Here is a 19,106-nt window from a genome sequence, read left to right as displayed (position 1 = left end):
ACATAATTTAAAACAAACATATTTTCATTTTGTGTAGAATAATACATTTATTTTTTATTACAAATGAATAGATTATGCATCTCATGCAGAGACGAGTTTTCAGTAAATTCGAATTATATATCCGTCAAATTTCGAACTAAATCACATGCATATTACCTTTTAATGCCAAATAGTTTAAGTTGAATTGTCGTTTTTTTCGATGAGTATTCAATAAAATAACTTAATATGGTGAAGGCATACACTTCATTCTTTCATATGCCTCCTTTTCTAATCTTTCTCTGTGATTGGGATGTGCTATTTTGATTAATTCATATGCTCGCTGTCGCAAGTTCTTTCCAAACAAGTAGGCTATTCCATATTCGGTCACTATATAATGGACATGCGCTCTTGTTGTAACAACACCGCTACCTTAAATGGATTACAAATCATGTAAATATTTTTAAAATCATGAGATGAAACTCATTTTAGTTACGAAGAAACAAGCATCTAATACACAATAAATCTGATTCAAAAGTCAATTTGTATGTTTTGTAGTGTTTTACAGTACCTCTTTTTCAAAACGGGTTACTTAATTCATACAGCAGTCAAAAGCGAGTTAAAAAAATGAAATATTAAAAATGTTTGAAACTCATCTCGAAGATACCCGTTTAATAATTTAATGCGCAATTTTTTTTTAGATAATGCAATGTTCGGCAACTTTGTTGAGCGCATGTATCACACATCACTAGCAATTGAAGGTAAAATAATTATGACTTGAACTCTTCCTCATTTATAATCATATCCCTCTTGACCATTAATCTAAGAACTTTCAGAATAATCTTTCTTGGAACTATCATAAACTGGCTTGTTTGTTTAGGGACCAGCTGTAGCAAGCCTCCGGGTGCTGGATTTTCTCGCTGTATTGGAGACCCATTAATGGCCTTCGGCTGTTTTGTTCTCTTTGATCGGGTTGTTGTCTCTTTGACACATTCCCCATTTCCATTCTCAATTTTATTATCCATTCGTTTCGTTAGTTGATTTAGTCATACGTTTATTTTTTCAGTTTTTATGGATTTCACTTTTTAGAATTGACCTTGAATTCGGAATTTTTATTTTAATGTCTTATAACAGTTAACTTTTTTTTAAATTACAAAAAAAAAGTTACCATTTTTTAGCATGTTAACAATTTTACTCTCTCCTCTCTTTGTGCTAGATGTCATGGCAATAATAGGCTTTCCTCTACCATCTAGAGATAATGCCGCTCCACTGATAAAATCAATCTGTCCCCCAAAACCGGAGTATATCCTTTCACCAATCGAATCAGCACAAACTTGTCCACCTAAGTCCACCTCTATACACGAGTTAATGGCGGTCACTTTCGGGTTCTGGCAAATTACTGCCGTACTGTTTGTGAAGGAAACGTCACACATTTCTAAAAAAAATAATTTTAAGTGTTTTAATAGTTTTAATTTATAAATATTTTCATAAAAGTATTGTACTTCGTTTTAAAAGACTTTTCATTTTGATAATTATTGTAAAACACAATGTTTTCACATTCGCTGATAATTGCCATTTGCATTGTATTGAAATAATTGAGGAATGGATTTAGTTAATTTCATAGTTTTGATACGACCTTCAGTGAAGAACGTCTTATATGATTAACCGTTTCATCTTCTTATAAGAGTTAAAAACAGCAAAACAGCAAAAAAAAAACCAGTAAAATATTTAAATTTAAGAGCATCGAATTCTAGTCTATTTTTCTAATAACTCAATATTTAATTTGCGTCTCAAGTTGTGCCAAAATAGAATTTTCAGTTACCATATAAAAAAAGATTATTGTCACAACGCAAGGTGTATCATATAGTTTTAGAGTACCCCTATGGATATTTAAGCGAGTTCAAATTAATTTCACATACAAAGCTAAAGGTAACTTGAATATGAAAAGTGCAAGTGTTCACATGTTCTAGGTAGCAACGTTGGCATAATTCGTTTGGAGACCGTGATGACAGATGAAATCATATCGTTGTTTTATAATTTTATAAGAACGCACATGTATACAAATTTGCAGTTTATCCAATGAATTAAAGAAGCCATCCATCTCGTTGGGCTTCAATTTACTCCAACTGATAGTTTATCTTGGACGCAGTGAGGTGATATGAGAAAGAAAAGACGGAAATATTTTTGAGACGTTTGTACCCAAGAGCTGAGTTGTCTTGAAAAATAATTTGAGTACACGTCTTGAACTAGAATAGTATAAATTTTTGGTAGATTGATATAAAGTTACACACTTTAGATAAAGTTAAAAGCACAATTGCATAATATAAAAGTAAGCATAGGTGGTATTATTACCAATGAGACATTTTTTCGACGATTTACCAACGGACGAGGAAGTAAACGTTTATCGGTCACTGTATGTCCTTTAATAATGAGCGAATACAATACCATACAATAAGGTATCAAGCCCTGACATGACAAAATGTGGACCAATTTACATGAAAACCAGCTTTAAAGATAAAAATGAAACAGACATGGCAAACAGCAACCAACGATAGCAATTGAAATACAGGGTTCTGACTTAAAGAATGTGGTAGGCTCAAATGTGAACAATCAACACTATCTCTAACCTGTGACAGTGGTGTTACATCTACAACTAAACGTAAGGGAAAGAAATATAAAAACTGTAGGAAAAGTCTTGACATGTGAGATGAGCAAGTAGCACAAAAGAAACATCTGACAGACGTACAACAGACACAAAGTACTAATTTAATTAAACAGAATCATTTTGTACAGGAAATAAGTCAGGCGCGTAGCTACGTTTACGTCAAAACGCCCGGGCGTACACTTGAATTTTGATAAAAAAAAAATAGCTCCATTAAAAAGATCTGGTTTAAAGCACATCAGTGTTGTAGATCAATCTTCAATAGCTTGTAATTGCTTATAAAAGTGACGAAATCTTCTTCCGATCAAATAGTACCGAATTATATATTTGTTTATTTTCTTTCGGTCAAAGTCTGAATCTCCTGGTGATTCTTCTTACTTTTCATTTGTTCAAAGAAATTCATGATCAGCTGAGATTCGATATGTGCTTTGAATTTTTGCCGAGCCTGCAACACTTATGACGCGAAAAAAAGAAATAGCGAACCTAGATTTCTTCAGTGGCGTCAACATTTAGGTTCAATATGTGGTTATTTTTTTATATCAATAATTTTGTCAAACCTTCATGAAGTTGTACAAAAGTTGGACAGAAGCTTTTTATTCCTAATAGAGTATCCAAAGCATAATGATGAATTTATATTTTTATTTTTACCGTACTTTACTGCTAAAGGGATTTTTTTTTGCTGTTAAAGAGTAGATACAGTCTGTGGTTAAAGTGTGTTACACTTCAATTACTTTGTTAAACCTTCATCGAATTTTATGAAACTTTGACAGAAGCTTTTTTTGTGATTTACATGATTAATGTCTGAAGCAACTTTTAGCAATGAACAGACGGTCTGTGGTTAATATTGTTTTTTACTAGACAATTTTGAAAACCTTCAGATATTGTATTGAAACTTTGGCAGAAGTTAATATTCCAGATCAAGAAAAAAAAATATCTTAAGAAACTTAATGTTTGATTATTGTAAATCTTGTAATGTAATGGACTGATTGGTGGATTCAATTTTTGAAGGGTTAATCTCAGACGAGAATCACGGTAATCCACGGACCCCTTTACGAATTTTCACAATTTACCTAAAAATCTATGCAAATTTATCATTTCATATTCATTTGCACAAATACCGGGGTTTTAGTCAAGTAATTGCTTTAACCCACGGTTCCTTTAAAACATATTTCAAAGTAACTGGTCTGGATATTTTCTCCAACACTAATGACCATAAGATTCCAAATCAACAAAATGCGTTCATTAACATAACAGATTAAAAACAATAGTCTCTAAAGTATGTTCAACTTAATACATGCAGTTCGTTTTAATGATAGAAATGGGACTCCCCCTCCTCCTACCCACTACTATGAATAGGTTTTGTAACCTGGATCCGATTGGAGCTCTCAAACTCCTCGCCGAGGTTTTGGCGTACACTTAAAAATAGCCTAGCTATTCCACTGTAAGTTGGATTCCTTCAAAGACAATTGTCGCTTGGTAACGAAAGTTGTTTCGGTAAAATGTCTGCTATGAAGGGTCACATAAATCATGTCAGTAGTTTTCTCGTTTGAATTGTTTTACATTTGTCATTTCATGACTTTGTATACCTTATTATGCGGTATATTATCTTTTGTTCATTGTTGAAGGCCGCATGGTAACCTATAGTTGCTAACTTCTGTATCATATGATCTCTGGTGGAGAGTTGTCTCATTGACAATCATATCGCATCTTCTTATTTTATACAGTTGTATCCAAAGGTCGAAAGAAAGTAAAGTGATATGAAACCTTGTTGTCGTTCAAGCTGAATACTATCTAGCATAGTTACCAAAGATTGGTAAATTTATACGTCTTTTTAAAAGTCAAGTGATGAGATACAATGTAAATGGCCATGAAGAGAGAAATATCAGACATGGCAAACATCTTTTTTAATTAAACGATTGTTAGTGTTCAAGCTGGATCGAACGTTGTGGTACCTTTATGTATCGTGATCATTAAGGATATATTTTATTTACTAGTATCTTACCAACGAAAGGATTGTTGTCCATGAAGTCGTATAACCGTTTGGTTCCAATAGCAAAAGTGCTAATGGTTTTCCCCGTTTGTACGTTTTTCAGAGCATTTGTAATATTTCCATTTTCTACTAAGTCTACCACACCGTCACTAAACATTTCTGAGTGTACTCCTAAATCTTTATGATCCGTTAGTTCCGCTAAAACTGCGTTTGGTATAGAACCAATACCTAAAACATAATACACATGTTGTTGTGATAGTGCATTATATATATAATCCGCGTGGCGATACGATCGACACTTAGAAGCAATGAAATAACTTACATCATATACTAAGTATTTAGGAATGGTACTTAGTAGCAAAGGGGATTCCGTTTTAATATCTTTAACTGAATTTCTTAACTAATATCTTGCAATTGAATATACTAGTACACAGAAATTTATATTTTTCCCCACCTTTTTTATATGTATGAATTGATTGCATCTTTTTCATAGATTGTCACATGTATTTGAGCATGAAACTTTCCAGCATGTAATTATTGAGTTCAACCGTTTACCAAGTACTTAGACTAGTACATAGAATAGTGCGCCATCTACAACCAAACTTTATCAAATCATACAACATTTGGTAAATCTTATGTCTCTTTTATAGCTTTGATTATGATTTTTTGTTTGTTTTATCAGATCTTCAGCGTTTATAAAGCTTTGAATAGTTTGGCCTGGAGCATAACAAAAGACACACAAAAAGCTTGTCGAAATGCATAGATGGTTCAGTAAAATCGGCACTATCACCAGTCAAGTGGCAAGTACTTCGGTACTGTCGTGAGAATAAAGATATTGTTTTTGGAAATGTGTTGTTATCAAATTTGGAAATTATCTTGAATTTTCGGCGTTTATATTAGGTTTAGACCTGGAGTATGACTGAAAAGACATGTATTGTGGAAATGCGCATATTATTCACTATGATTAGTGCATTCATGTTTGTTTTTGAAAAAGTTCATACCCATTTGAAGCGTAGCGCCATCTTCTACTAGATTATCTGCTATCAGCCTTCCGATCTTTTTCTCCTCCTGAGTCGGTTTACTCATGGACAGTTCTGGAATACTGAAGTTACAGTCTACAATAGCATCTAAGTGTGACTGGTGGATCATGCCGTCTCCTATTGTTCGTGGAAGGTTTTTATTGGTGGCACCTATAAAAAAAATGATAGCTAATAAAAGTACCGAGAAGGAAAATTAGTATCATATGTGAACATGGCAATATATTGTCCCTTTGTAATCTGATGAAGGAAGCACTGTGATTAAATTTCTGATATTAACATTTGTATTTATTTGTGAACTGTTACAGAAGTATGCATATTTACAGTAAACATTCTTGAATAAATAAATTTGGTGTATTTACTGTCTTCTGATTGGTTAAAAGAATTAGCTTTATTTTCAATGTTATCAATTTTTATGACGACACGCCCACTCTAACGTTGTGTATTCATACGCAAACATCTGTGTACGTTGTTATTCGTATTAATATACATCTTTGAGCCTTATTTTTGATAGAAATTTATTTATAATGAATGGCAATAATTTATTTTGGATTTATTGAACCATAAAATTAATTTTTGACTCTTCACATTTAACATAATCCGCTTCGCGGATTATTCAATGTGAAGAGTCAAAAATTAATTTTATGGTTCAATAAATTCAAAATAAATATCAGCCATTCATTAAATAACAATTTTTTTTAGAGTTTGATATAACCATAATATAAATGCAAAAATCATTGCCAGGTATTTAATAGTGCAAGTAATGCGACTATCGCCATACCAAGAACCCGCGTGTTTGATACAATTCTTCAGTATGCAATTGCAATAATAAATCTCGCATTTTTTCCAATGTTCAAAAATTGTAATAATAAAATTAACACAATAATTTCTAAATTTGCATTACATTTATGTGCAGATGTACAATAAAAATCTAGATAAGTTTATTCTGAACACAATCCTCACTTTCTTTTGTAAAGTTTATACTGAAAATCTTAATGAGAAATAAAAGCGTTTTATGGTCTATATTTTAAATACCAATGATATACTTGGCATTCTGTATGGCAGCACGTGTACAATCAACACTGGGTCCTAAGGAACAGAATCCATGTTTATCTGGTGGCGTTACTGATATCAAAGCTACGTCAAGCTCAATCTTCTTCAGTCGAAACAACAATGGTATCTCATACAGAAATATAGGAGTACTGTCAGCTCTACCTTCACTCACTGCAGAACGAGAATTAGCAGCAAGGAAGAGTGAATTCGATCGAAATATTCCTGAAATGTAACACATACTCATTAAGACTAATAATATTTCAGTAGCACATGTCATTGTCTTATATATAAACATTGGTTTATATATATATATATTACGGATTACAAATGTGTCGAGGTTTGTGATTGGATAACAACACAGAGATGTCAGTATATATTCAGGAAACTGCCGGGGTATATACGACGTTTTTATCCCCAATGGGAACCTCAAAAACGTCATCATAACACCGGTTACTATGTGACGTAGTCAAAAGCTATCAGACTGTCAGAGGCTCACAGAGGGAAAATAATGACGTACTTCAGTCAATAATACATTTTTGATACAAAATCACGCATTTTACACTTTCAATACTTAAATTTAAAGTTAAAAGTGTTATTATAAATTATTACATACACGATAAAATTATGTTCACAGCAAATTAGAAAATCCTTCACGTATGCCGAACATATCAGGGTGGGTTTTTCAATACATATGTGTTGTCAACAAATACCTGCACTGGAAAATAACATTAAGTCAGGGGTAATCCGTAATATATGTGTAATTCAGGTCTCAGAAAGGGTATATACTGTGACATTCCCGGCTTAGGGCTTATATCCCCTTCGCCTTCGGCTCAGGGGATATAAACTCTAAGCCGGGAATGTCACAGTATATACCCTGTCTGAGACCTGAATAACATATAATATAACGTCGCAAGATACTGGTGTTATTTTGGTGAAATCGTGGACAAGAGTTAGACACATGCATCTCATTAATCTATAAACAATAAAATTGATAATTTGAAGTGTTATTTCTCATTTTAAAGCTGTTAAATTCTACTTTCAGAATATTGCAATTTTGTATATGAAACAAGCTATTTTCATTCAGTAAAAATCAATATAACATTTAATTTTGAATATTGTTTCATTGTCCCGCGTTACACTTTAAGTTTTGTGAAATTCTGAATATCGATGAAATGAAAGAGAATCAGACCTAACATTTATGTGTTTGTCGATCCTTTTCAAATGAAAAAAATTGCCACAGGCTTTCCCTTTGCTATATATCCTTTTTTGATAGTATTATTGTTATTTTTTTGCGATATATATGTTTTCATCCATTCACGTTTTCAGTAAAGAGGTCGAAATTTGAAAAAGAAACCAAACCTTGGTATTCAGGATTATTGTATCTGCCTGCGCCCTCGGTATGGAGATGTATAAGCTCTACATTCTTCAATCGTGAGTTCATTCCATGATCACACATAGCCTCTATTAATGGCAATGGAGTAGCTGCAGCTCCATGGATGAAGACTTTCTGCCCTGAATAATAAAACAAATTTTATTTTAATGACTTTATGGTTTTTAGAATAGTTTGCCTGCAAATTTTTTCATGACTGTTTTGAATTTCCACAAAAAAAAGAAAATCACGCTACGTGTATTGCTTCATTTGAGGATACCAGCACCATCTGATTACAATGCCCCAATTCTTTGAGCGTAGGTGCGGATTATTCATTTTTTTGGAACTTACATTTGTTTTGATACTTTAATCAAAAACAAATTAGTTTAAATAACATGCAGGGACACACATTTTTCTTTTAAATGACATGAGGGCTTATGTTTACTTAATGTATTTTGTACGACTTTGTTCATTGTATTAACCCAAGTTTTTTTTTATTTATTCAAACTTAATCGTATTTCTTCAAAACAATTCCGATATTTCAAACATTGGTGAACTTTAAATTGCATTCTTAATTGATATTTTTATACTGTTAGTCAGTTTCAAAGCAAGACAAAGAGTACTGTATGCTTATGGAATTGCTTTCTTTCAAGTTCATCGTCATTGTTAGTTATTTAAAATCCTGAATGTGTTTTCTTTCATTTTACCATCTCCGCTAGCCAAACATTACGATTTAGTCTCCTCCTAGGTAGACTGAGGGTAGACTGGATCGAAGATGTCGTTTTATTTGTGTGTGGATTTATTTTTTTTGTATTTTAGCGAGCAGACAACAAAGCGTTGGGTGAACTCTTTCTAAACTTATATGTTTACAGATTTGCTTTAGTTGACAATACTTTACAGATTAACCAAATCTGATAGATGAACTATTTTAAGGATTCCGAGACATTGTTGTGGTTTTTGAATTTCACCTTTAAATAAAAGCTGTGAAATGTAATTATAATAGCACAGAGCTAAAATTAGTTAAGTAGTGTGTAAATACAGCCTGTCTAGGTCATCAAAACGAAATTAAAATCGATACCAAAAGGTCAAGCAGTGGTCAGTAAAATTAGTTTACCTTGTCTTGATATAGTTTAATTTTTCATGTATCCCACTTTAAGGATAGCAATTCGAATTACATAAAAATGTTGGAGTAAAAAATTGTGGTTTTCTTTTGGTTTATTTATAATAAAACCAGGTGCCCACAATTAGTATATCCAATTATGAATTAATAGCGACTTACCAGACTGAATAACTTGAACAGCTTCATCTGCTGTTTTGTTCTGAGGATATGTATCTGCCAGTGGATGGAACGGTTCTGGAGCATATAGGTAAAAACTTCTCACTCTCATGTGTCCAACTCCAAGTTTGTCAAGAATTCGTAAACTCGAATGTATACCCCGTAATGAAAATGCCATGGTAAAAACTAATCCAACTTGTTATAAATTTTATTGAAGAATGTTGTTATCGGACTTTAATGGAAAGTAAACTTGAGAATGCATCATCTTGATCGTAATTTACAACAAAACTTAATAGCGCTCTAGCATGTGATGAATCCATTGATTATATCAATGATCTGCTATGAATTATTGTCTGTTTCCATTTTTATTTTATTTTTTCTACTGATCAAAACTAATTATAATCATTTCACAGAGATAGTATAGGAAAAATGATACGATTATTTATTTCTTTACACAGGTATTTCAAACATATGTGGTCGATTGACCTTAGTTTACAATTTTTAATCTATGTTGGGAAATAGCAGTATCAGCTTAATTAGCAGTCAGTACTTACGTACTTACATGATTTATTAAAAACCTTTCTGAAATTGTCCGTTTATAAATTTCGAAATTACATATTTACAGAGACTAAAGCTGGCAAAGTAGACTTTGATGTATTTGTCATTTTTTTGTGGTCCTTTTTGATCATATAGCTCTTCAACTGTTTCGGTTCATATACATCCTTGCATGTCTTTCAAATATTCGACTTTGAGCATTCCTGTTGAAGATAACTGCAGAAAAGCGTTTCGGACGCATACAATTTTTAACGTGATGTTATTAATTTTATAACATGTTTCTTTGTTTGAATTTACTACCGTAGTGATGATGGCCGGAAGATGCCATTAGCGTTATTCGCCTTCAATTATTCTTAAACATGTAGAGAGAGAGAGAGAGAGAGAGCGAAACCTCACAGTTATAAAACGCGGAATGGTTTTTGGTATGCAAATCCGCTTTTTGCTTTTTGCGAATTATCCAGGTACGTTTTTTTTTTGTGTGTCTTTCCTTTTTGTGTTTATAACCTCTGTGCTTTCTCGTTCCAGAAAAATTGAGAGATATTTTGCTTCGAGCACCACTCATAACACTAAATCAGACGAAAAAGATGCCTGGCGAAACAAATTCTAAGCCTGTAATTCATGGTATAACGCTTGTGAATGTCTCGTGTCTGAGGGTAACATCAATTCAGTAGTGATCGGTAGTCGGCATTTCTGTGTTAACGTGAAAAATCTATGATTTTTTAATTTTTTTTCTTAAAATCTGGTATATATTTTCGAAAAACTAAGGAATATATATCAACAGGCAAGGTGCACTTCTTATATAGACATGAAGTATAAAATAACGATTTTTCCTGCAAATTTTCAGTTCAATTTGTTAAAATCAAAAATGTTCGATAACGAAATATATCTGATATCGTCATAAAGTTTTGGATGTTCATACTTGTGGCCTTAAACTGTAGATATATAAATTGTTAAAAAAAACTTATCTGGCACTGTTCAATGTGTACCGTGAATGTTATTTCTGTAAATTTCTGTTTAAAAATGTTGAATTATTCGAAACATTTAGGTTTTCTTCCAAATGAATATCATCTTTTTCAAGGGTCTTTTATTTGTATTTGGATGGAGGATTCTGCTTCAAACAACTGAATGTAGATTGAAGCCAGAAGTCCGTATTTTTTGGTACATTTTTTTTATTGTTGAATAAATGAATGTTATAAATAGTAGATTTACAGAAAAATTATCATATCAATGAAATTTCGTGTCATCGCAAAAAACAGTTGGTGTTTACGGTAATAAGTTGGCAAACCTATTAAGTAACCGAGGCCTTGGGATTATATGGCAAATAAATGAATGCAAAATATTACCATTCTTGTCAAAAAGTTGAAAAAAGTGTCTTGGGCTAGTGTCACAATCGGGAACGAAATTTTTACAGGAATGAAATCGACCTAGTTTTTGTAAGGACTTACAAAAAGTTGTAACACCAAGAACGCGTTTTGTATATAAGATAAGATAAGATAAGATAAGATAAATTTTATTTTCCAAATTAGGTCCCCAGGGGGGATATACTCATAACATATATAATTGATACAACATACAGTATTTTACATAAATAAACTATTGAAATAGTCATACAGGTATTATTTGTTAAATAAAAAAGTATTTGAGAGTTGCTACTCCAGAGATGTGGCAAACTTTATTTCTATTTTTATTTTTGTTTATTGTCTATTGCAATTGTGTGATAAAAAAAACAATGTACTGATTATGCCCGTAATGGGTCCACTATTGGAAATAAAATCTATCTATCTATCTATCTATATATTTACTTTTTTTTTCTCTCACTTGATTTTATAATATTTTGCTGAAAATGAATAAAAATATAAAATAAATGATTGTTTAGCTGCAACAGACACCAAGGGACGATGCTCTAGGATTGTGATCTTAAAAGCTCTAACAATCCTCTATATAGGAGACACCATTTAAAACAGTTTGAAGGGCAAATCATATAGAAATTCGAATGTATACAAAAGAACAAATAAAAGGTTTAGCTAATTACACATAAAACCATCAGTTATTTGGTAAAAACAATATCTAGTGTTTCGAATAATTCAACAAAGTTGAAACAGAAATGATATCATTATCAAAAGACTCCTGAGTAGGTGACATCCTTAGAGAATAAACGTCTACTAGCAGCGGCATCGACCAAGTGTTTGTAAAAAGTTATAAAAAATGTCATTCTTAAAAATAATTTACGCAACACGGGCTTTTCGTGTATCATGTTCATATAGGACTCACAAGTGGCCCAGATTAAAACAGTACGAATGGTAAATAACCTAGTGATTGTCAAGAATCATTAAAGATATCAGGCTTATAATTTGAAACGCCGGACTTTCGTTTCGTCTACATAACATAGACATAACACTCGACCAGGACATTTTGAAGTGTAAATCGAATACAAAGTTTGAGAGGATATTAAAATAAATTTAAAGAGTTAAGTCAATATATTTAAAGTCACCACTACCTTGGGTAAAACATCTGAGTGTTACTAATAATCTAATTTCATATACGCAAAAGTAATATCTACTTGACTGATGACACAACCAGGAACAAACGTCCACAAGCAGCAGCGTAGAACAGTGGTTGTACAAATTCATCAATAATAAAAAGTAATATCGAAAAAATGCTGAACTCCGAGGAATATACAAAAGGGAAGTCCCTAAACAAATGACAAAATCAAAAGCTCAAACCCATTAAACGAATGGAAAACAACTTTATAATTTGTTAAAGCAAACACATATGACAGAAGCGATGCTCTAATCAAAATAGACTAAATACAAAGATGAAGAGTATAAACACAATTCTTACCAAATACGATAAGTGTTTCTAATATTTCAAAATTATATCACAAGATTGCCGACTACTGCCTAGGCTGGTGACACCAACAGGGACCAAAGGTTAATCAGCAGTGGCATCGACCCAGTATTTGTAAATAAATGTGTTACGTGCGCTTCGTCCACATAAGACTCACAAGTAACGCGTAGATAAAAAAAAAGTTGGAAGTTCTTAATAGATACGAGGTTAACAGCATTTAAAAAAAAAATTGACAAATCTTTGACTTGAAAAGAAAAACTTTAATGCTTCTATCTATTCAAAATTTTGTAAAGTGAAAGAAAAGGCAGAGGTCTGATGAAAGCTTTTCTTTGGTTTCAAAACTTGCAAAAAAATAGATAATTTATTCAAAACTTATAAGTTGAAATGAAAATACCATGCCGAGTTACTGGCTATTCGTTTCGTGATAACCTCGGGTACTAAAATTTCACCAGCAGCAGTAAGATCTGAAAGATTTTTTTTTTTTATTTTAAATCTACTAGTATAATTCTTTCAAATTCAAGAGGTAAAAGAGAATTAACTTTTCATACCTTCTCATGTACGAAAACATGTCAATGTTGAGTTGAGACCACTAAATATCGTTTCGGTATTGTGGATTGAACCTAGTTTTATAGCTAGCTAAACCTTTCACTTATAAGACAGTCGCATCAAATACCATTTTATTGACAGAAGGGCTGACTACTGGGCTGGTGATTCAATCTGGAACGAAACGTATACTAGCATAAGCATCGACGCAGTAGTTGAAAAACAGCACACGATCGTCTACTGAATGGAATGCACATGTTTGACTTCCTATACAAATTCTTTCAGATTCACGTAAGAAATGAAACACCACTACATTTATCATCATTTCACCAAGAACGCTTAAAGTGGAATATTAGAAAGCCAATGATGTAAAAGAACTGCATTCGATTACGTGGGAGATTTTTTGGATGCTTATCATTTGTCAAGTTGCGAATAAACTCATCACAGATACCAGGATTGAAATTTTGTATTTTCGCCATACGCAAATAAAGAACGAAGTTGAAGATCATTGAAGACCAAAAATTCCTAAAGGTTTTGCCAAATACAGCTAAGGTACTATATTCCTTAATAGAAAAGCTTTAGCATTTCAAAAATTGAAAGTTTTTAAACAGTTAATTTATAATTTTGACCATATCAATGATAATTGATGTCAACACAGAAATGCTGACTACTGGGCTTGTGATACTCTCGGGGTATTAAAACTCCACCAGCAGTGGCATCAACCCAGTGGTTGTAAATAAACTCTTCAAAGATACCAGGATTGAGAATTTGTATTTGCACCAGACGCACATTTCGTCTACAAAAGAGGGACGAAAGATGCCAAAGGGATAGTCAAACTCACAGATTGAAAATAAACTGACAACGCCATGGCTAAAAATAAAAAGACAAACAGACACATAATAAAACAGAGGACACAGCATAGCATAAAAACTAAGCAACACGAACCCCACCAAAAACTGGGGGTGATCTCATGTGCTCCGGAAAAGTTTGCAGATCCTGCACCACATGTGGCACCCGCCGTGTTGCTTATGTTCTTACAAATCCGGTAAATAGTCTAATTCGGTAGGTCACATTCGTGAAAAGGGAAAGGTATTGTAGTTCCGACATAAGGAACATATCCGATATCATCTGTGAAACGGTTATTCCATAACGGTCAACCAACTCGTGGTGGCGTCCGTAAAATTTACGAAGGGATGATTTCAACTTCACCATTTGGAAGTCTTGGTTTAATAGCTTCCTTGTGAACAGCAATCCTCTATCAAGGAAATCATGATAGGAAACACAAGCCCAGGAATATCGTATCAATAGGAAAAGTAGGATTTATCTCTCCCCAAGACAATATACTTGTATCTACGTTCGCCATTCTTTTTAATTGAGCAAAGTAATACCAACTTTTTCAATTTGTCTTTTAGTCTGGAATTGGGACTACTTGTGTAAAGTGTAGAAATACTTTTGCAAGATGAGAGAGTCTTAGATTGTATGTACTCTAAAAGATCTTTGGATTTTAAAATATTTTTTTTTAGTATCCACATCTGATTCACGCCACCTCTAGAATAGAAAGTTTCACAATAACTTTAGAGCCCGGCTTTGATTGCTTATAAAATAGATGTTAATAATTTAGAAAGACCCATGCATCAATGACGTTAAATGAATTTAAAAAGGCAAAATAAAGTATGAAGTTGAAGAGCATTGAGGACCAAAAATTCCTAATAGTTTTGCTACAGTAATCTATTCCTGAAATAGAAAAGCTTTTTTTTAAACAGTTCATTTATAATATTGACTATATCAATGATAATTCATGGCATCACAGAAGTGCTGACTACTGGGCTGGTTATAGCGTAAGCTGTGAATGCCTTATCACATGCCTTGCTATAGTATTGTATTATCAGTGGTAGGGATATGAAGGCAAACGTTGCCAATCACTTGATAAATTATCAAAATACAAAGACTACAGCCAATCTTGAAGTCCAAACAGTACAGCAATTGCAAAATATCCAACTTTATAGTTCAAAAGGCACGTGTGTGCTCGTAAAGAGATACCAGTCTTATATATTGTACGCCAGACGAGCGACTTTCAAAATGTAAAATCATACCATACTGGCTGCTTATATAATTGAGAAGGACTATAAAAATATATACACAAGATCAGCAATAACATTAACGGGGCTAATTTTACTGCACCAGTTGCACATTTCGACAATTAATGTCTTCAGTGATGCTCGAGGCCAAAATATTTGAAAATCAAAATCTTATTAAAAAATTGATGAGCAGATAAAAACAAAATAACGACAAAAACTATAACCAGAGCAGTGCAATGATCAGCTTTGCACGAAGGAGAAATATTCCTTTAAATAATTGAAAATAATTTCTAAAAATTTGTTACAGCAATTTTTACTATAAACAATATCGATATTTTCATGCCAAATACCAAAGTACTGGTTACTGGGCTGCTGATACACCATAGGACAAACAGTCTAACCGCAGAGGTATCGACGGTAACAAATTTTACTGCACCATGCAGATGCGCATTTCGATAATTAATGTCTTTAGATGATGCTCGAGTTCATAATATCAACATGGACCTCTTTTAAAGAACATTGCAAATAAGAGTTTGCAAAAGAATTAAACAAACTAGGTACCATTTGGAGTAAGCCCAGAATAAGAATAACGACTCAGAAGAGAATAGAGACAGTTTGTTGATGCATATCAAACGAAGGATGATTGTGATAAGTGTGGTTCAAAGTAAGAAAAGTTCCTGAACATGTATCACATAAACTTTACATCATCTTAGAAAATGAGGTCAACGTCAGATATACTACACGAGAAATACATGTATGTCTAACAATCATTCAATACACCAAATACAGTTGACCGTTTGCTTATAGTTTCGAAGGAGCAGACTTAACCAAGAAAACTAAACGTTGACCTATGAACCATAAAAATGAGGTCAAGGATAGACGAACCTTGCAAGACAGATATGTACACCTTACAATCAATCTATACATTAAATAATGGTTGACCTATTGCTTAAAGTATCTAAAAAACAGACGTTAACATGCAAAATAAAGGCAACAGTAGTATACCGTTGTTTAAAACATTGACCAATGAAACATGAAAATGGGATCAAAGTAAGATGGCAACTGCCAGACAGACATATACACCATATAATACTTTCATACAACACATATAGTTAACCTGTTGCTCATAGACAACACTGAGGTTGTGAGTTCGAATCCCGCTCTTGTGGATGCTTTCGACTCCAATATTAGTCGACTAGGATTGTCAGTTTTCCTATCAATGAACCATGAAATGAGGTCATGGTCAAATAAAACCTCTGAGACTGACATGTACATCATGGAATGTTTCCGTACACCATATATAGTTGACCGATTACATATAGTATTAAAAACAAGAGGCTCTTCAGAGCCGAAATCGCTAAACATGTACTGTTTTTCTTCAATCTTTCACCAATGATTAGTTTTACTTTTCAATATAATATATTAATGAGTGGCTTAAAAATGTCATTAAAATGTTCTTGTTAACTGCATATATTCTTCAAAAGCAAATAAATATATTTCATCCATATGTCGCTATGTTATTTAACGTACAAGGAAATAAAATACAAAAGTTATTATGATACTTCATTCATTTGAGAAGATTTTTTAAAGTTAGAAAACATTAACAAATTGAATAAAATTGTCCTTCAAGGGCAATAACTCCTTATGGGGTCAATCAACAATTTTGGCCATGTTGACTTATTTGTAGATCTTACATGCTGTTTACAGTTCATTTTAATCTATTATAATATTCAAGAAAATAACCAAAAGCTACAAAATTTCCTGAAAATTACCATTTCAGGGGGAGCAACCCAATTGTCATCTTCGCTAGCCAAAGGTTACGATTCACTCCAATCCTTTCCTGGAGAGGAGAGGAGGGCTGTAGATCGGAAAAGGATGAAATTAAAAAAAAAAAGAAAAAGGCAGGACAGGAGTTTGAGTAATAAAAAAAGGCAGGATGACAATTTATGTCAAAAAAAGTCAGGATAAACAAAACAAAAAAGTCAGGATAAACTAAAAAAAAAAAGGCAGGAACGAAAAGAGTGAAAAATAAAAAGGCAGGACAGAGATTACAGCTAAAAAAAAATGCAGGATTTTTTTTTTCATCCTAGCCCCCCCCCCCTCCCCCTATAAAATCAAATGGTAGCCCCCTAAATGCTTTAGTTTTTGAGATGTAGGCCAAAAACTGCATTTGACCCCTATGGTCTATTTTTGGCCATGGCGGCCATGTTTGTTGATGGATAAAAATTCGGATACAATTCATAAACTTGGTTTTTAAAATGACACATTTTCAAGTAAAGAAGCATTAGGCACAGTAGTTTCAGAGGAGAAGATTTTTAAATGTAAGTAACATGAAGAGCAAATTGTGTAAAATTGTCTTTAAAAGGGGTTGATTGACAATTTTGGTCACATTAACTTTTTGTAGATCTTACTTCGATGAACATTAATGCATCTTACAGTTTATCTCTATCAATAATAATATTCAAGATAATAACAAAAAACTGCAAAAATTTCCTCAAAATTACCAATTTAGTGACAGCAACCAAACGAAGGGTTGTTTAATTCATCTGAAAATTTCAGGGCTGATAGATGTTGACCAATTCAACATTTTAACTAAAAGCACTAGTTTTTGAGATATAAGCCAAAAACTGCATTTGACCCCTATGTAACTGTTCTATTCCTAGCCATTGCAGACATGTTAGTTTATTGATCAAAACTTCAGATATAATTTATAATCTAGATACCCTATGAACCATTTAGTTAAACTTTGAAGGGATCTGGCCAGTAGTTTCCGAGGAGAAGATTTTTTCAATAGTTTACGACAACAAACAACGACTGATGCCAAGTGATGGCGTAAGCTCACATGATAAAGGACCAAAACACAAAAACTTAACTTTGACCACTGTTACTATGAAAATAAGGTCAAGGTCAGAGGACACCTACCAGTTGGATATATTCACCTTACAATCATTTCATACACCAAGTATAGTAATCCTATTGCTTATAGTATCTTATATATTGACTTGACCACAAAACTATACGTTGTTTACTAAACCATGAAATGAAGTCAAGGTCAAATGAAAACTGTGCGACAGGCACCAGGACCTTGCAAGGTACACACATACTAAATATTTTTATCCTATTACTCATTATAAGAGAAAATTAACATAACTTTTTTGAAGAAGTCCCTGAAAAATGAGGTCAAGGACAATAAACATATGACAGACTGAAACTTCATATCGTAAGGCATCTATTAACAAAGAATGAAGCATTCAGGTCTTCCACCTTCTACAATAATATAAAGCTTTTCAGAAGTAACCTAAAGCTGTGGCAGACTGATCACTTTGATTAACTTTTTGTGAATCTTATTACTCAACAGATATGAAAACAATTCATCTTACTATCATCCCTTACACAAAATAAGGTTAACCTATTGCTTATAGTTTCTTAAAAACAAACTTTATCAGGAAAATTTAACATTGACAGAAGAACTATGAAAATGAGGTCAAGGTCAGGTGAATCATACAAGACAGACATGTACACCTAACACTTCTTCTATTCACCAAATAAAGTTGACCTTATAGTTTAGGAAAAACAGACCACAACACAAAAACTTAACACTCAGCAATGAACCCGTAAATGAGATCAAGGTCAAACAAATCCTGTCAAACTGAAATGTAAAATATATTCATACCAAATTTAGTTGACCTATTGCATATAGTTTAAGAAAAAAAAACTCAA

General features: G+C 32.8%; 1 protein-coding gene across 1 annotated transcript in view; it reads right to left on the bottom strand.

The window, feature by feature from the left end:
* Positions 1–9,797, bottom strand: part of LOC143066491 (succinyl-CoA:acetate/propanoyl-CoA:succinate CoA transferase-like) — a 10,014-nt gene extending 217 nt beyond the window's left edge. The window contains exons 1-7 of the mRNA XM_076239402.1: positions 9,367–9,797; positions 8,078–8,230; positions 6,701–6,940; positions 5,630–5,818; positions 4,641–4,856; positions 1,145–1,411; positions 1–408 (exon numbers count right to left, since the gene is read on the bottom strand). The exon at positions 1–408 is cut by the window's left edge and continues 217 nt beyond it. Of these exons, the coding sequence (XP_076095517.1) occupies positions 221–408; positions 1,145–1,411; positions 4,641–4,856; positions 5,630–5,818; positions 6,701–6,940; positions 8,078–8,230; positions 9,367–9,541 (1,428 nt within the window). The 5' untranslated portion in view covers positions 9,542–9,797 and the 3' untranslated portion in view covers positions 1–220. The remainder of the gene's footprint in view (positions 409–1,144; positions 1,412–4,640; positions 4,857–5,629; positions 5,819–6,700; positions 6,941–8,077; positions 8,231–9,366) is intronic.
* Positions 9,798–19,106: the final 9,309 nt, after the last annotated feature.

The sequence above is a fragment of the Mytilus galloprovincialis genome, chromosome 3, assembly GCF_965363235.1.
Source record: "Mytilus galloprovincialis chromosome 3, xbMytGall1.hap1.1, whole genome shotgun sequence".
NCBI lineage: Eukaryota > Metazoa > Mollusca > Bivalvia > Mytilida > Mytilidae > Mytilus > Mytilus galloprovincialis.
This window is presented reverse-complemented; position numbering and strand designations above follow the sequence as displayed.